We start from the raw sequence: 17,237 nt of genomic DNA, 5'->3' as shown, positions 1-17,237 counted from the left end.
ATAGCAGAAGTCATGCTTGCTATATCTCCCGTTTCATGATGACCAAAAGCTTTTCTTTTGTGGATGGCATCTCACATAATGAGCATGAGATGGACAAAAATGACAAATCGCACAAGCTTGTTGAGCTCAAAGACAGGAGCGCTCATGAAATGGATCCTCAATTTGGACATATGCAACTCAAAACATCTCATTAAGTCGATGCAAACGTGAATAGTCAGTTGACTGATTACAAGCTATCGCCATCACCACCGTATTATAGTTGGATACGGCCTTGAATAGACCCTATGACTTTGGATCATACAACTAGTTCATTAGTCCCCATAAACCAATAAAAGGCTTCATGTGGAGTCCATTCACTGGTGTTGGGAATACATTTTTGTGCAACTCCGCAATCCAGAATGTTCCCTATTTTGAATCGTCCACAATACAGTATGGCCCTTGATATCTTAGCTAAATTTTTCCTAGAAACCTTCCTAACTTGGAGTTGTACACCAGTACCGGTCCTTAAAAATCTTGAATTTGATATTATCGTTCACCCATTACCATCTCCGTTATTGGATTACTTGCACTATATATTGGCTTTGAATCCAGTCTTCTTCCAATTGGAGAAACTATTCTTGATGAAATTGAACCAACTCTTTAGGGTTCATCTTCTTGGCCATAATCTATAGACTTGACAAAATGAAATCCAATGGCACTATAGCCTCTAGCCTATAAACCAAATGAAACGTTGTCATCATAGTAGTGACTTCGAAAGTTGTTTTGTATGTCCATAGAGCTTAATCCAGTATTGTAACCTAGTGTTTCCTATTCTTAGATACGGTCATCTTTAAAATCCACTTCATCATTTTATTGCTACTTTCTACCTCCCCGTTTCCTTGCAAAAGACATGTTGCAGCCATCTTATAAACCACCATATGGACATTGGTTAGCTACTTCATGGTACCATTTAGAAAATGAGTCCCTTAATCCGAGACAATTCAATTGGGCATCCAAAATGGGTACTTGCTGCCATATTATTATTAGTGCCTGAGCTTCAACCCATTTTGTTGAGTAATCCATGGCCGCCATCACCACTTACTTATTTCCCATATGCTACACTGCTTGCTTAAACAAACCCATCAATCAAGGCCCCATTTTTGAAATGGTGGATCCAATGGCATACTGCATTCACCAGATGTCCATGTCTTTGATAATACCAATAGTGCTTTGCAAATTCATGCTCATCTTTGATGATAGTTGGCCACCATAATCCGGCTTAAAAATTTATTTGCCATGATTTCTCTTGCACAGTGACCCTCAGATACTCTTTGATGTGCCTCATTTCAATACGGTATTCTGTTCATGTTTTGGCACAGATCTTCGCACACCTAATTAGCAAGACGTGATACAAAATTTTGGCAATCACCACGAAAGGCCTGCTCTTTAGCACCATCTATTTCCTATGATCAAGAGACATTTCTGCTTGCCTCTCAGTCTCAAATTGAGCTTGTTCCTTTTGTACCCATTGTTGAAGTGCCTGAAATCGAGCCTTCTCCACTTCTGCATTTGGGTATGGAGCTTCTTTTATTTGAGGATCGGGAGCTGATGTGGATGAGCTTGGCTGCTCATTGCTTGGCGGAGGTAGAGGAACTTGTGTTTTCTTTTCAAGAAGTCATCTTGATTGAATTGGAATATTAGGGTCCTTGGTGGCCTCTTTTTGGTGGCGTCACCATCCTATTGTACCAATACATACCACGAATGGGTTCTACTTCAAACAAGGCCACATCAGGCAAATCATCTAAAAATGCCCTTTGAGGGAATATCCCTTGAGTCTAACTGACTCAAATAGTTTGCCACCAAATACTAGCTTCTTGGCCATATGCACTATTGTATGATCAAATTCTTACAGCAATAGAATCGATCTAGCCAACTTGTCCATCGGTTGTGACTTATTTACTAAATATAGCAAAGCATGGTGATCCATGTGAAACACTATTTTGTTGCCCAACAAATAATGATGGAATTTCCCCAATGCATAGATCATGCCCAAGCTCTCCCTCTCAGTTACATAATAATTCCTTTTTACCCCGTTGAGTGTACGGCTTGCATAACATATTGGTTGATACAAGCCTTTTTGCCTTTTTTGCATTAGTACCACACCAATGGCAATATTAGAGGCACCTACAAAAACTAGGCTCCAATCCGACGGTGGCTGTAACACTAGGGCTACCACCAAAATATTTTTTAGCAGCCGAAATGACTTTCCTTGCTCGGCTGACAGACATATGATAGATAGCACAGAAACGAGTTGTACCACTTTACCTAGCCCACGAACCTCTGCAACTCCTTAACATTCCTAGGGATCTTAGCATTCTAGATGGCCTCAATTTATGTTAATCAATAGCCATCCCTTTCTCAGAAATAATATTACCCAACAATACTCCCCTATTCACCACAAAGGCGCACTTAGCGGTTGCAGGTCTTTTAGCCACATCTAACTCTGCAGTAAGATTATGGAATTTTGCGCATAATCTTCCACCAGCAGCTTTTTCTGGTGCAACTCCTGTAATTTCTTGTGAATGTCATTTAGAGTTTTCTGCTTCCATAACCAGTGCAAGAATGTCATCCTTAGTTCTAGGTAATCAATGAACTACTAGTCCATACAAGCTAAACAAGCTCATGGCCTTACCACTCAAGGTACACACAAATTGTTGCAGTTTTTTCACATCCCTAAACATGGTGTCGTAACCACTTGCTTACCATCATGTTTCAAACTACACAACATGGCTATCCGCCAGATCATCCTTCTTGCAACCCTCTCAGTGAATGTACACTTCAAACTAGTTGCGTTTGGATTCATTGGAATTGCTGGTATGATCATGGACTTATCGAATTCTGCTACATCGGTGCTCTTATTTGATTTTGTTGGATAGTCGGATTTGGTTGGACTACCAGATTTTCTTATACTGGTGGATTTGGTTGGATTATCGAATTTTGTTTAATTACCAGATGTTCTTGTACTGTTGGATTTGGTTGAATTACTAGATTCTATTGAATTGCTAGATTTGTTTGTACTATTGGATTTGGTTGAATTACTAGATTACGTGGAATTGCCAGATTTGCTTATACTATTATATTTTTTTATTCAAATAGGTTCTATTGACCCAATGGATTTTGCTACCTAAGAAGGCTTAATTGTCCAAAAGAATTCTATTGCCCAAATGGATTTGGTTGTCCAAATGGATCTTGTTGTCCAAATGGATTTTGTCATTTGCTTTTTGCTCCTAAATCTTTAGGTGGTTGGTTCATCTGAAATTGTTTCCATCTTTCATTACGTCTTTGTGTGTCCCGTTCTAAAAACTCTTGGGAATATGATTGCTCCGGCTCTCCCTCAAGTCTCAAGTGGGGTATCAAATCTTGGACTGCTATTAGTTTTGAACTATTCCTCCTCGTCCAGGCTCCTCTGTTGATGCCTTAACTATGGGCTCCAATCCCTCTACTCTACTGGCATACGATTTTCCTCATCATCAAAATTCTATGGCTGGATACCTTTGTCCTTGCCATCCTGACTTGAAGTGGGTTGTACCATAGTTGATGGTTGGTTTGCCACTGGGCCAAGGCCATGTTAGGAGTAACGTGATAACGAAGCAACAATGTGAGAAGCGAAATGTATAAAATATGCAATACAAAAAGCACACAAAATGGAAGAGACAAAGAGACATCGATATACGTGGTTCACCTAGTGTGGGCTACATCCATGAAGATACAACTTGTCTTGTGTCTTTCTTATCTAGCAAGTGAGAAGATACAAGATACAAGCAGTATATCCATTGCTCTCCTACTATGTGAGCCACACCCTTGTCTTACATTTTTTATCACACAACTCATAAGCAACTCATGCAACAAATTTCATGTATTTTTGGCTTCAAGGGCACTCCCCTTGAACACCCTTGGAACCCCCCATGACGTCCTAGGAATGGGTATAAGCATGCCTGCATCCAAAACATGGCCAAAAAACAATCTCTGAAAAAAAAGATCAAGCTCCACATACAACAATCTCCCACTTAGAGACTGCTCATAGTAATTCCATTGTTATTACACTCACTAAAATTCTTTGGATCTAGTTGTCCCTCATATTGTTCCCCATAAAATTCTACTCTCATAGGCCACTACCCGTCCTTCTTGCATAATGACCACTCCAAGGCCATTCTTTCCACATGCATTCTTCTGTTGTAGAAAGTGCAACAACCTTTTTCAACTTTGAAACCCCAGCTTACTGCTACTATTTCACCTATAATGAAAACATACATGGTGGTGCTCCTTCTTCCATCTTTATCACCTGCCATATCTGAATTAACATATCCTTGTAGAGAATGTTCGAACCGTTAAAACATAATACACAAGCAGTCGTACCTATCAAGTATCTAAGAATCCACTTTACAAACATCCAATGTTCTTTACCTAGATTATTCATAAATCTGCTCACAACTCCCACTGCATGTGCAATATATGGCCTTGTGCTGGGATACATATCCTTGCATAATCTGAAGTGTTATTAGCCAAAGGTGTAGAAACAAGTTTTGCATTTTGCATTTCAAACCTTTCCAATACCTTTTCAATGTACTCACTGTGAGACAATGTCAACTTGCGATTTTTTACTATCTCTTGTTATTCTCATTCCAAGGATTTGCTTTGCATCACCCAAATCCTTCATTACAAAAGTATTTCCCAACTTTCTCTTGAGCGCATTTATATCCTACATGTTAGAGCTTGCAATAAGCATGTCATCAACATACAATAACAAGATCATGTATCTACCATTGTCTAGTTTCTGAGAATAAACACGGTGGTTTAAATGACATATATTAAAGCCTTGTTCTATCATAAACCTTGTTCTACCATAAACATGTCAAACTTCAAATACCACTGCCTTGGAGCTTGCTTTAAAACATACAACTTTTCTTCAACATGCATACCCATTCCTCCTTGACAAGGCATCAGACTCCCCTAGAAAGACAAGCATAACATGCATACTTCCATTGCATTTAATAGTGTAACAAAAAATTGCAATACAATGCATAAATAAACTCTTGAATTGGGATTTGATTAGATGAATACCTCTCCTCCAAAATTTTGATGAAGAACCACTATCCTTTATGACGTGTTACAATCCTTGCAACATAGTAACTGGTTCAGCCACTATCGTTGTTGATGAGAAAAACTACTACAGTCCTTGTAGTTCACACTCCTACATATCTCAATAGCATATAGCAACAAATCCGCTCTTCCTCCCATGGTTAGGAGAGGTGGAGGAATAGCCATTACATGACAGCCCCTAAGAAGATTTCTATGATACATGATGAAATCCATATCAAAACTTAGACAAGATTTAAATTCTTGTTATAAATAAGCATTTCATTGTCTAAAGTTTTTAATTGACTTATTATTTACACTCTATATATAAACTTCCCTTCCATATGTAGTTCAAAGTCTCAATCTAATTTCCTAAATGACCACCGGTCCACTAGTAAACTAATCTATTCTCCAGATGATCACTATTCAACTTACAATCTTGTGGCATGAAAATTACTTGATTGATTATAGCTTGCATAAAAGGCACACCTCACCATTATAGACTTTTCTCAAGTTTCACACAACAATGAAAATTTAAGGTAGCCTTGAACCACACCAAATTAAAGCAGCCTCAACCATACCAAATTCCTACTGATCAACCCTAGCACAAACGTGATCACTACCATAGCAATGTCATCATCCCCAACTTGATGTCTGCAATTGCTTGCTTGCTCTATTAAAGCTTAGGAAAGTGATCCAATGATCAATAGTTTTTCCCAAACACTACAAGATGCTTAGTCTGAACTTAGTCAATGTGTTGAATCTTACTAAGCAACTTATGGTGATGTCTTTATGGGAAAATTTAGGAGATCAATCTTAGAGGGCGAACACTAGTGATGTCTTGATAGAAACTTTAGGAGCCAATCTCAAATTTACTAATTTCTATACCAAATTTGTAACCAACACAAACCTCTCTCTCTCTCTCTCTCTCTCTCTCTCTCTCTCTTTGAGAGAGAGAGAGAGAGATGAGTGAAATGGGGGTGCATAGGGTGAGATAGAGGGAGTGCAAAACCACAACTACATTAAAAAATAAAGATGTGAGAATATACACATGAGTGGAAAGATTGCTTCTTATATAGTGCAATTTATCCTATGGTCCAGCACCACCTCATAAAATTTATCTAATTAGCAAAGGATATCATACAAAATATGTTTTATGATTTTTTTCAAATAAAAGTATTGCATTATGCCAATAAAAGTAACAAACACATAAATTCAAAACTAGAGCACGGGCCACAAAGATATTATGTATGTAAAGTAAAACTTAACCTTCACTTCCCACTCTCAAGTGCTAGCTAGTTTAAACACATATACCAAGTTGATGTAAGAAGTAGCTAAATTTGTCAAGGGAGAGTGGTTTCGTGAAGATATTTCCAACATGTTCTAACGGATTATCAATTAGATCCATCTCATAGCTTAGAATCTTTTCTCTAATGAATTGGTACTGCACTTCAATATGCTTTGTTCTCGCATGAAACACTAGTGGGCTATTTGCCAACTAATTGCTATTGAAATCACAAGATTAAATTGTGTTGGGGTCACAAAAAAGAATCTCAATCTCTAAGAGTAACCTTTTTAACAATTCTCCTTCACAAGAAGCATTGGTAAAACCTCCATATTATGCTTTTTGGGTGTATAAAGCCACCACTAACTATTTCTTGATCTCCCATGGCAAGGTTACTTAGCCAATACTAAAGAAAAAACCACTTAATGTACTCCTTCTATCATCCACACTACCAGCCTAAATATGCATTTGTAAAGCCATAAAATTTTAGATCTCCACTACTTGTCATATGTGAGTCTATAATCACATTTTCCTTCAAAATATTGTAGAAGTCTTCTAGTTGCATCTAGATGAGCCTTTTTGGAATTTTAGAGAGACCACTTGAAAGCACACAATCCAATGGATAGTCATGTAAATTAAACTTTTAATGGCTTAACAACTAAGGATGTGTATTTGGTGACCTATCATAAACCAAATCCTTGCATTTGATTTTGTGAGAGTGGGCAAGGTTTTTTTATATTTTTAAGTGTTCTTTCTCTTGTTAACATATTGTCATGTGCATTTCCATTTTTCTATGCTTAGAAAAAACTGGAGGTTTTCCACATCTTTCATGTCAAAGTCAGATGTGAGATACAATTTGACTGCTAAAACAAGTTTACCATTTGAACATTTAAAATTGTAATGATCAAGTCATCCACATAAAGAAAGCTAAAGTGGCCAATCAAAGTGAGAAGATAGTGCAAAAACTATCTTGATAGCGGTCATCTTTGCAACTGTTGCAAACCTTTCCACATACTCTTTTGCATAATCTTTGACAACTATTCTAGCCGTGTACTACATTATCTTGATTTAGTTTAATTCGATAAACCTACTTTCATCCTATCATCTTCTTCTTTGCATGATTATCAGTCCCTGAAAAGTCTTAGTTTTCCTGAGAGCATTGTACTCTCCTCATCCATGGCATGCTACCATCCTAGTACTTGTGCTTCTTCTTTGAATATTGCAAGTTCTTCCATTTGCATGACTTTTTCCACAAAATAAAAATTCCTTTTGTATGTCCACCTTTTTTTCCTTTACTCTCACAAGAGGATCTTTTGACCTCTATAGTGCAACTTTTCCCATTTTAGTGAAGATTGTGGTGGTTACAGTATTAATAATTTCATACAAGTTTATCTTTTCTTTGTTTTGTGTGGTCACTAGACCAAACAATCTATAGGTCTTGGACCCCACTAGCTAGCCTATCAACACATTTGATTAAATTTACCTCAAGTCATGTTAGAGTTCACTTGAGATATGTGCTTATGCTAAAGATGCAAAAACTCTCAAACGATCAATAGAGAACTTAATTCTTGTGAATACTTCTTCTAGCGTAACATTTTGTAGGATCTATAAAGCTTATATTTATCAAGTATACTACTGTGGCACATGCTTTTTTCCAATAATATATAAACACTCTCTTTTCATCAATCATGCAACATATACTTAGTAGATTATGTGATAACCCAATTTTTTCTTTTTGCAACTCATTCTACTCCTATTATACCACATTAAAGGACTTAAGGAACATTCTAGACTATTTTTCAACAATACTTACAAATTCAGCGACACATGAGGGCATCTGTGAAAGCAGTAAGATATAAACCTCTATTTAACAAAAATGTGAAAGCATACCTTGTACATCAAAATGAATGATCTAGAGTATATATGATGTATAAAGACTTGGGACTACTGGTCATTGATGAGATCTCCTTGGTCGGAGTAAATACGTTCGTTGCAACGGACATGCAATTACGAGAGATTAAACACAACCACGACAAACCCTTCGGTGGTGCTAATGTGTTGCTTTGTGTAGCGATCTATGCCAAGCAAGCCCTACCAAAGACTCTTGGATATTCCTCGAGAGATACATCTACTATGCTCAGATCATTTTGGAGGTCACACATACTCTATTATGAATTAGACAAGCCAACGTGCCAAAAAAATCAGGATTTCCTTGCCTTAATAAAATCAGAATTAGCTCGCAGACATTGACCTTGAACTTCTGAATAATGACCACTTCAGGTAGCCATCGCAGAAGCATACTGTGCCGCACCTATTTCACACAAATGCCTCCAAGCAAACAAGAACAAGAACGAGGTTCGTGTACTGGTCAGACCACTCTCTCCTTCTTACACCTACGGTTTCAAATCGCCTACCCTACTGCTCCAAAACCATTTACGCAAAGGCCCTTTGAATAGAATTCATCTTCTTTAAATATCAAGTCAACTGAATGTATAAGGGGGGCTTCACACTCGTCCGTGGATGAGTGAATCTCATGTCCGCCTCCATTTCCCTCACATGAGGTTGTCCGTCCGTCGCCCCTTTCACAAGCAGGGTAACACATCCGATGTGGTTTACTCTAGTCGTTGGTTAGTCAAATTGCTTGAATGGTGGTCTCGTGTTCAAATTCTGCTATTAGTTGATTACGATGGACAATCTCACGGGCGGCTACCTCAAATATTTTGAAAGTTGGGCGAGACTGTACTGCCACGTCAGTTTTTTCACAGCTGTGGGTGCCAGTGCGTGAAATGGCCTTCGGGTGGGCGTCAACATTGATTGGCGTAAGGCAAGATCAAGGATGGGCCACCTAATTCGCACGGGAATCTACAATTAAATCATCGAAGGGGAATCTAAAGGCAACCCAGCTGTGCGACTGGATCCTGATTGGCTGACACGGAAGCGCTAGGAGCTAGTTGCAAACCTTCAGTGAGTAGGCGGAGGAGGGAGGGGTGAGATGGAGATTAGAGTGAAAAATCTGGATGATCCGTAGCGGGGCGAGAGAGGGCAGAGAAAGAGAGAGAGAGAGAGATCCAGCTGTTGTGCGACCCCAAGGCATAGATTCGCTTCCATGTTGCTGTAATATCTGGGAAGGCGGAGGAGAGGGAGGGGTGTGATGACTGATGAGAGAGATTAGCGTGAAAAAGTTGTATAATCTGTAGCCGAGCGTGAGGGGCGAAACAGGGCTGAAAGAGAGAGATAGATCGATCCAGCTGTTGGGCGACCACAGGCATGGATTTGCTTCCAGATCATTTGTTGCTGCAGTGTCTGGGAAGACTGTCCATGCCTGCACGGGCCGCCGTCCGATGTGTTTGCCGTCGTCTTCATAATCTTCTCTCTCCGGAGAGCGTGTTCGATCACCGAAGCCGTGAGAGCTGGCTAGAACCATGGCTGTGTGTTCTTGGGGGCATTCAGGTAGTGTCTCGGGGTTCGGTACTGCTGTCTGAGCCAGGGATCAGACTTGATTAGTGCCATCGTTCTAAAGGACGAAGGCAGCAGTTTTTGTTGACGGATGTGTCTTTTGTATATTTTTGCTCTTTTTTTGGGAGGTGCTTGGAGGTGTATGCCGTATGTCCACATCCTGTATGCTCATCTTAGGAATTGGGTGAAACCCTTTGCAAGTTGTATTAAGTCCTTCCCATTGCCGAAGCTGAGGGAAATGGTTCTTCCAACACCTTGCCTGTTCTCCAGAAGAGAAATATAAGTGCCTTTGTCTATTTGTTGCGTTACCTGTAAAAAGGTTTAGGTCATCTGCTGACTTAATTTTTGTTTCAACAGGAAGACAAAGGCGAACCGCTTGCAGAAATGTTTGATTTTAAGTCTCAGAAATGGAGACCTATGCCAGCCCTTCCTCCAAACTCCTTCTTCAATTTCTCCTGCGCGGTTGTCAATTGCAATCTTTATGCAGTGGGAGGCTTCGTAGGCTTGTCAGACGTTTCCTCCAAGATGTCCACGTACAATATTCGAACAAATTCATGGATAGAGGTCAGGCAAATGACAGAGTTGAGAGAGGCTTGTGCTTGTGGGGTGATTCGAGACAGTATCTATGTGGCTGGTGGGTATTGCCGGCTGAAAAGTAGGGAGCAGCGGCTTAGTAGTGCGGAAGTCTATCTTCCACGTGAGAATCAATGGCTTCCAATAGCAAGCATGCAAGAGGGCCGGAGTTGTTGTGCCTCAGCTGTTGTGGGGGAAAAGCTATATGTTATAGGAGGATATGGGAGATACAACATTCTACAATCGGTGGAAGTGTATGATCCTGTCGAGGATGCCTGGACAAGTAAAGCAAACATGCCTCGACTTTGGATTGTGGCTGGATGTGCTCCAATAGATTCCAAAATCTATGTAGTAGGATCGGATATGATTGAAATGGATGGGCAGGAGCTTGCTGTGTATGATACAGTAACAGATATGTGGAGTTTGGTTGGACCTATTCCCTTTAATAGGCTAGTGACCGGGACTAAGTGTAGCTTGTGGGGTTGTGCGGTAGCTGCAGCACAAGGTAAACTCTATGTTTTGGGTGGAGCAAGTTCTTACGATGGGGGAGGGCTTAATACTGCTCTCATGTATGACCCTTTGATACAAGCATGGACAACGGTTAGGCAAATGAGAAGCAGGCGCCATGGCTGTGCTGCCATTGTGATTAGTCTTTGATTGGGTCTAGCGAGTTGAGGCAGTGCTTGCATTTGGTCTCTCTCTCTCTCTCTTTCTCTCTCTCTCTCTCTCGCGCGCGCTCTCGCTCTCGCTCTAGCTCGCTGGTTATGTGCTGACATACAAGGTCCACCCGACACAAGATGTTGCAAAGGGTTTATATGCTTTGCCAACATGGACACTTGTAGATAATGTACAGTGCTATCTATACATCATTAATACAAGATAAGCATTATGCACAACCTTGGCGACCACATCTTTTAATTATTTGGTATGCATATTCCTATGGGCATGAATGCTGTGAATACTGATAGTAATGGGCTGCATTTCACATTGAGCAATGCAACGTTTTCGTCGAGTCTTAAAAAGTAAAACTATGAGTAGACAAGACCGCACAATGAGTCAGTTGCTTGCGGTAATTGAAGATGGAATGTGCATTATACCCCTTGTGTATGTTTATATGGGTCAATGTAGAATGCCACGTATTTCCTTTTCATGCACAACTCCAAATAAGGAATTTGATTGATCCATTGGTGACGGTAACATAAAGATACGGTGCTTGCCAAAAGTAGATGATACTCAAGATTAACGTAAAGCTAAGCTACTTTTATGTAACACAAGTGCATTTCATTTACAATCTTACTATTGTTACATGAACGTAGATGATATTCAAGACTAGTGAAGCAAGAAGTGCATCTCATAGCAAAAATGTGTTTCCCTCCCGTACTATATCATTTTTGAAATTTCTTACATGAGGTTCCGGTGTGTGTGTGTAAAAGGTTTGCAAAGTCCGTACAGGTGTATCCCTCTAGTGGGAAGGTTCTCATATTTGAAGTCTGAGGGTTCCTTCATTTCAACTTTTTTAAAGGTATGAGTGGCCATTACAAAGCTTGTGTGAAGCTTGGTATAGAAGAAGCTTGAAGAAGAACTGCAGTAACAAAAGAAGGGAAGCTATTCGAAGATCGGAAGCAAGGGCTTGTGAAGGAAAGAGAAGCTCCAAGAGCAAGCTTGCAAAGAATGAGCTACTTGAAAAAGAGAAACCCTCATGCATCAGAAAAGTAAAGAGAAGAATCTCAACGAATCTCGGGGCTACTTGGGAGAAGCTCATAAGTGAGCAAGCAAAGCTTCTGAGGAGATGCACGATGGCCGAACAACAAGAAAGAATATCGAATCAGGCTGTAGGAGAAGAAAGCGCAGTAGAAGTTTCTCACGAACAACCATACTAGGAAGCACGCAAAGACCTGCTGTAGAGGTAGCCGAGCTGGGCGAGAGGTGAAGCTTGTAGGAAGGAAGGTTGTGCAACTAGCTCCATAGCTAGCTAGAAGAGCTAGCTGCATATGCATGAAACTCACGGAGACTATAGTGTTAGAAAGCTTATAAGGAGCTTGAGAGAGCTGTCCAAAGGAAACCCGGACGGCACGAATGAGGTTGAAAAAAAGAGAAAGTTGCAACTAACAACAAGCACGAGAGCTTGCAAGGCCTTCAGAAAGTAGACGAGCTCAAGAAGCTCATAAATGGTGGCAATACTCCAAAGCTTACTCCCATCCTTAGAAGCGTCAGGGTGGCATTGATTGCCGGAGGCACGGTTGTCAAGTCTGATGGAGGAAAAATTTAAGGGAAAACCGTGTTGAAGGCACAATTGTGGCAAAAATGTGTCATATGCAGCTCAACGCAAGAAGTCTCAATAGAATGCACACCATGCTCCAAGAGTGGACAGAACGAGAACAATCACAGTCAACATAGACAACAGTCTCATGCCAAGCAGAGGCCATTTGCAAAGAGAAAAAGTGCAAGTTAAAGAAGGCACTTTACAGTCTCAAGCAAGCCTCATAGGCTTGGTGTAGCAAGATTGACACTTATTTCAAGCAGTAAGGGTTCATGAGAAGCAAACTTGATAATGGAGTGTATGTTGAGAGAATTGAAGATGGCCTTACAGTCACTCCAATGTATGCAGATGACCTTGTCATAGCAAGCAACAACAATAAGCTTATCAAGCCAATCTACACAAGTAGTTCGAAATGCATCATTAGACGTAGGCATATTTCTAAGCCAAACAAGGTAGATTGAATCCAATTTGGATCCATTTTTGAAATGTTGGATGCTATACCTTTGAGTACACCTATTAAGATTGGGCACAACATGCAAAAGTTGGAAAGTGCTACATTTTAGATCCTACATTATATTGACAAGTGATTGGAAAGTGCTAAACTTTGAGATCCTACATTATATGGACAATTTATTGCAAAGCTATCCATTTGATGACATTGGCATGGCCTGATATATTCATGCAGCGGGGCTTGCAATCGCAAAGCATTGTGTCCACTATTGGAATGGAGTGAAGACGATTTTCAGATACCTTAATGGGATAGCCAATCATAGGTTAGCACATTCGAAAGAGAGCCCATTTGCAGGACTACAGCTTGAGGGGTTCTATGATGTAGATTGGGAAGGAGGCTCCAAATGCAAGTCCATTTCAGGATATGTATTTACGTTGAATGCTCATTGTGTGTCTTCGTCTAGCACTAAGCAAGCAACCAAGGCATTGTCTAAAGCAAAGGCTGAGTATATTTCTCTTGTATGGTGTGCATGTGAAGCAATTTGGCTTGGGAGGCTGTTGGCCGATCTTGGTGCAGTCCAAGATGGTACTAATATGATCTTTTTTGATAATCAGAGAGTCATTTCCTTGGCAAAGAATAAAAAAGATTTAGGGAGGTCAAAGCACATCGACATCCAATAGCATCTTATATGAGATCAAGTGGAAGGATGAACTATTCAACCCATTCACTAATTCTTCTAGGACCAAGCAACAAATTTGTTCACAAAAGCCTTATCTCATGAAAATTTTGAAAAGTTCAAAAGTTGTATCTCTCTATGTGATATAGAGCCCATCCAATGACAAAGGAGTGTTAAAGTATGGGTTAGTGCATTGGTTATCATCCACGTACATATAGTGCAACATATGTTTGTATTCTTTATACAAAAAGAAATGTAGAGAACTCTAGAAGGGATTCTAAGTCAGGTGTGAATAGCTTTTATGGACTTAGGGTAACCCACATTAGGGTTCAATATATATTTTATTATATTCAGCTTTCTAGGAGAGAATGAGAAGAGTGTACATTTTGTATGGCCAACAAAATGTACACTCTCCTCATCATCACTATGAGTGTTAAATATGTGAGCTGTGTGTTCACTTTAGCATAAGGGATTAAAGGATGTGGCCTCTTCAAAGAGGAATTTCAAGGTATAAAACATGCCTTTAAGGGAATCCACATAGATTATATCATGCCCAATAGAATTTAAATAGCCATACGTAGCCATAGATAATAGAAAAGCCATTGTTGCACTATCTTGGGGTGTGGGCCTACACTCGTAAAATGTGGGTGTGTAGCCAAGTGAGTGAGTTACCAAACAAAACAATACATATTTATTTAAAGGATCTGTAGGTTTTGTTAACATCTTAAACATGATCTTTAAGTGAACCACATAGATTATATCATGTACAATGGAATTTAAATATTAAGGCTAACACCCATCTTTAAGTGAAGCCACATATATTAGATAGGAATTTAAATATCCATGGCTATCTAAGATCATAACAAACAATAGCAAAGCCATTATGGATTGTCTTGGTTTAGATTCTTTCTATCACTATTTAGTGATTTATTCCTTGGTGGGTCTCTACCATTGCCTTTCCCTTGAGATTTCATTGGTAGACACCATCCTTTTATTTTTTTTACCAACACTCAATAGCACTGTAATACTTAGTTCAAAATTCAAATCTTAGTATTTCTGATATTGGTACACTTATTGCACCATTTCTTATTTAGATTGGGATTCACTTGGATGCCAAGTTTCATAAAAGATTTCAGTAGCTTGGATTATCAAGGTGTCCTTACCTAGAGCATTAACTATGTAAAATCTCCCTAGATCATGTGCGTTCCATAGAAGGGGCATGTATATTTTCTTTAACTCTATAAGAAAATTAAACCCCTTCTATTGAATCCATGTGCTATCTTACATATTATTTAGTGAACTCACCAAGTGTCCTTGTCACTCCCGGTGTTTCACTAAGGGTTTTTTCTCACAAACTATTCCTTGAGTTGTTCTTGAGCTCCTACACTACCTTTAGAGTCTTCTTCAAACTATATTCTTAAGGATCCCTTCAAGAGCTATTGAGAAGATGGGGGAGAGAGAGAGAGAGAGAGAGAGAGAGAGAGAGAGAGACATTACAAGATTCCTAAATATACACACACCAAGAGAGAGGAGGACATACTACAAGATGACTTAATATACACTATCATTCAAATGAAGAAAATGAGGAATATATACATCCATGTGAATAAGGGGCTCCCTTCCATCCATGTCATGATACAATATCACCTTATCTAGTGCAACTTATCTTATGCTCTAGCATACCTACTAAATTGGACTAGATAAGCAAAGCATGCATTACAATTAGATATCTTTGGATTTTCTAGAATAAAAAGTTCCATTGTGGCAAAGGTGAAAACTCCAAAAAACCAAAATAAGATTATAGTGTTTATAAATAGTATTTCCAAATACAAAGCATACAAATTTGTTGAGGGAGAGTGGCTTGGTGAGGGTATTTACAACTTGTTCTTGTTTCAAAACATGAACAAGGTCTAGCTCACTAATGAGAATCGTTTTTTGATAAATTGATATTGCACTTCAACATGTTTAATCTTGGCATGAAACGCTAGGTTCTTTGTGCTATCCAAATGCTACTCATATCATCAAAGTAGATTGTGGTAGGATCGTTAGACGAAATCCTAATTTTTTATAATAACCTTCTAAACCACACTACTTCACGTGTTGCATTGTCAAATCTCGTGTATTTTTCATTTGTTGATAATAAAGACACTTTTGAATGCTTCTTGCTTTGCCATCAAGGCTATTGATCTAAGGATGAAGGAGAAACCACGAGCACACCTTCTCTCATCCACATTAATAAAACCACTGAAGTCGAAGTCTACTAATATATCATATTTTAGTTCATAATTCCATAATATACCATAATTGATTCCATAATTCCATACACCTTCAAGATACTTGAGAACTCTTCTTGCTCCATGGACTTTCTTTTTTGGATTTTGCATAACACTAAATGAGTATGAGATGTCACTCCTAGTAAGGATCAAATAAATCAAGCTTCTAATGAGTTGTTTATACTATTGAGGATCTATAAATTTTGACTTGCCACATAAACTAAAAGCTATATGTTGTATACCATAGGAGTTGTAGAACTATTTCAAAACTTTTTCACTATGTGTTGATGCAATATCTATCTATATTTCTATGCCTAGAAAACAATGGAGGTCTCCCATGTCCATAATGTCGAATTAAGATGTGAGCTACAATTTGAACTTTGAAATTTGTTTGACATTGAATGCTATTATTATCAAGTCATCTACATAGAGAACAACAAGCACAATGCCATGTGTTGTCTTCCTAGTGTACAAAGAAGGGACAGATGTAATGGCTAAAAACCCATGCTTTTGAGAAAAATTGTGCTAGGCTGCTTATTTCAATCCATACAAGGATTTGACTAATTTGTAAGTTTTTTCTCTTGTCTTTGATAACATGGCCTTAAGGCTATTGTAGATAGATATCTTTGTCGAGAAGACGGTTTAAGAAATCATTCTTGACATCCATTTGATGTATTGGACAATCCAATTGTGAGCTAGAGTAATAACTATTCTAATCTTTGTCATTTTTGCACCTACTGCAATGCAAATACTTGCCCAAAATCTTTGCTACACCCTTATGCATAACATTTGGCAACAAGCGTCAGTGCCTGCATGAGGTAAATCCAATACTACCGAAGGCTTTCCATCCATTATCACCATCGAAACTCCATATACTTTCATGCTAGCTTGCATCACCTTTGAGAGCATGTCTTCCTTTCCAAGTTGACATATAAGTGCACAACTTCCCTGCATCCACTAGCCCAATGACCAAATCTGACCTAGCTATTTGTTGAGAACTGTGGTGCCATGAGCACATAATTAGAGGCTAAGGTATGGTATAGGAAAGAATTAAAGTAGCCACCCTAGGATGTGGACTACATGATGTGGAGATGTGGATTGAGGATATCCACAAGGAGAGATGTGGATCAGAGGATCCCACATGTGTT

The 17,237-nt window shown here is 39.1% G+C and overlaps 1 protein-coding gene across 2 annotated transcripts; it reads left to right on the top strand.

Moving 5' to 3' along the window:
* The first annotated feature begins 9,238 nt into the window (after positions 1-9,238).
* LOC147888224 (F-box/kelch-repeat protein At1g30090-like) lies at positions 9,239-11,272 on the top strand. Of its 2 annotated transcripts, XM_087393545.1 has the most exons (3): positions 9,245-9,404; positions 9,438-9,850; positions 10,214-11,272. In XM_087393545.1, the coding sequence occupies exons 2-3, from the start codon at positions 9,668-9,670 to the stop codon at positions 11,084-11,086; spliced, it is 1,056 nt and encodes a 351-aa protein (XP_087249671.1). In that variant the 5' UTR covers positions 9,245-9,404; positions 9,438-9,667; the 3' UTR covers positions 11,087-11,272. The 2 variants fall into 2 exon arrangements, with proteins under 2 accessions (XP_087249670.1, XP_087249671.1); XM_087393544.1 differs by lacking the exon at positions 9,438-9,850 and having other exon boundaries at positions 9,239-9,364.
* The last annotated feature ends 5,965 nt before the right edge of the window (positions 11,273-17,237 follow it).

Source organism: Dipteris shenzhenensis, chromosome 22 (assembly GCF_047967505.1).
Source record: "Dipteris shenzhenensis isolate YYH24624 ecotype China chromosome 22, Dip_SZ_1.0, whole genome shotgun sequence".
NCBI lineage: Eukaryota > Viridiplantae > Streptophyta > Polypodiopsida > Gleicheniales > Dipteridaceae > Dipteris > Dipteris shenzhenensis.
The sequence above is the reverse complement of the archived record's forward strand: the minus strand, read 5'-3'. Positions and strand labels throughout refer to the sequence as shown.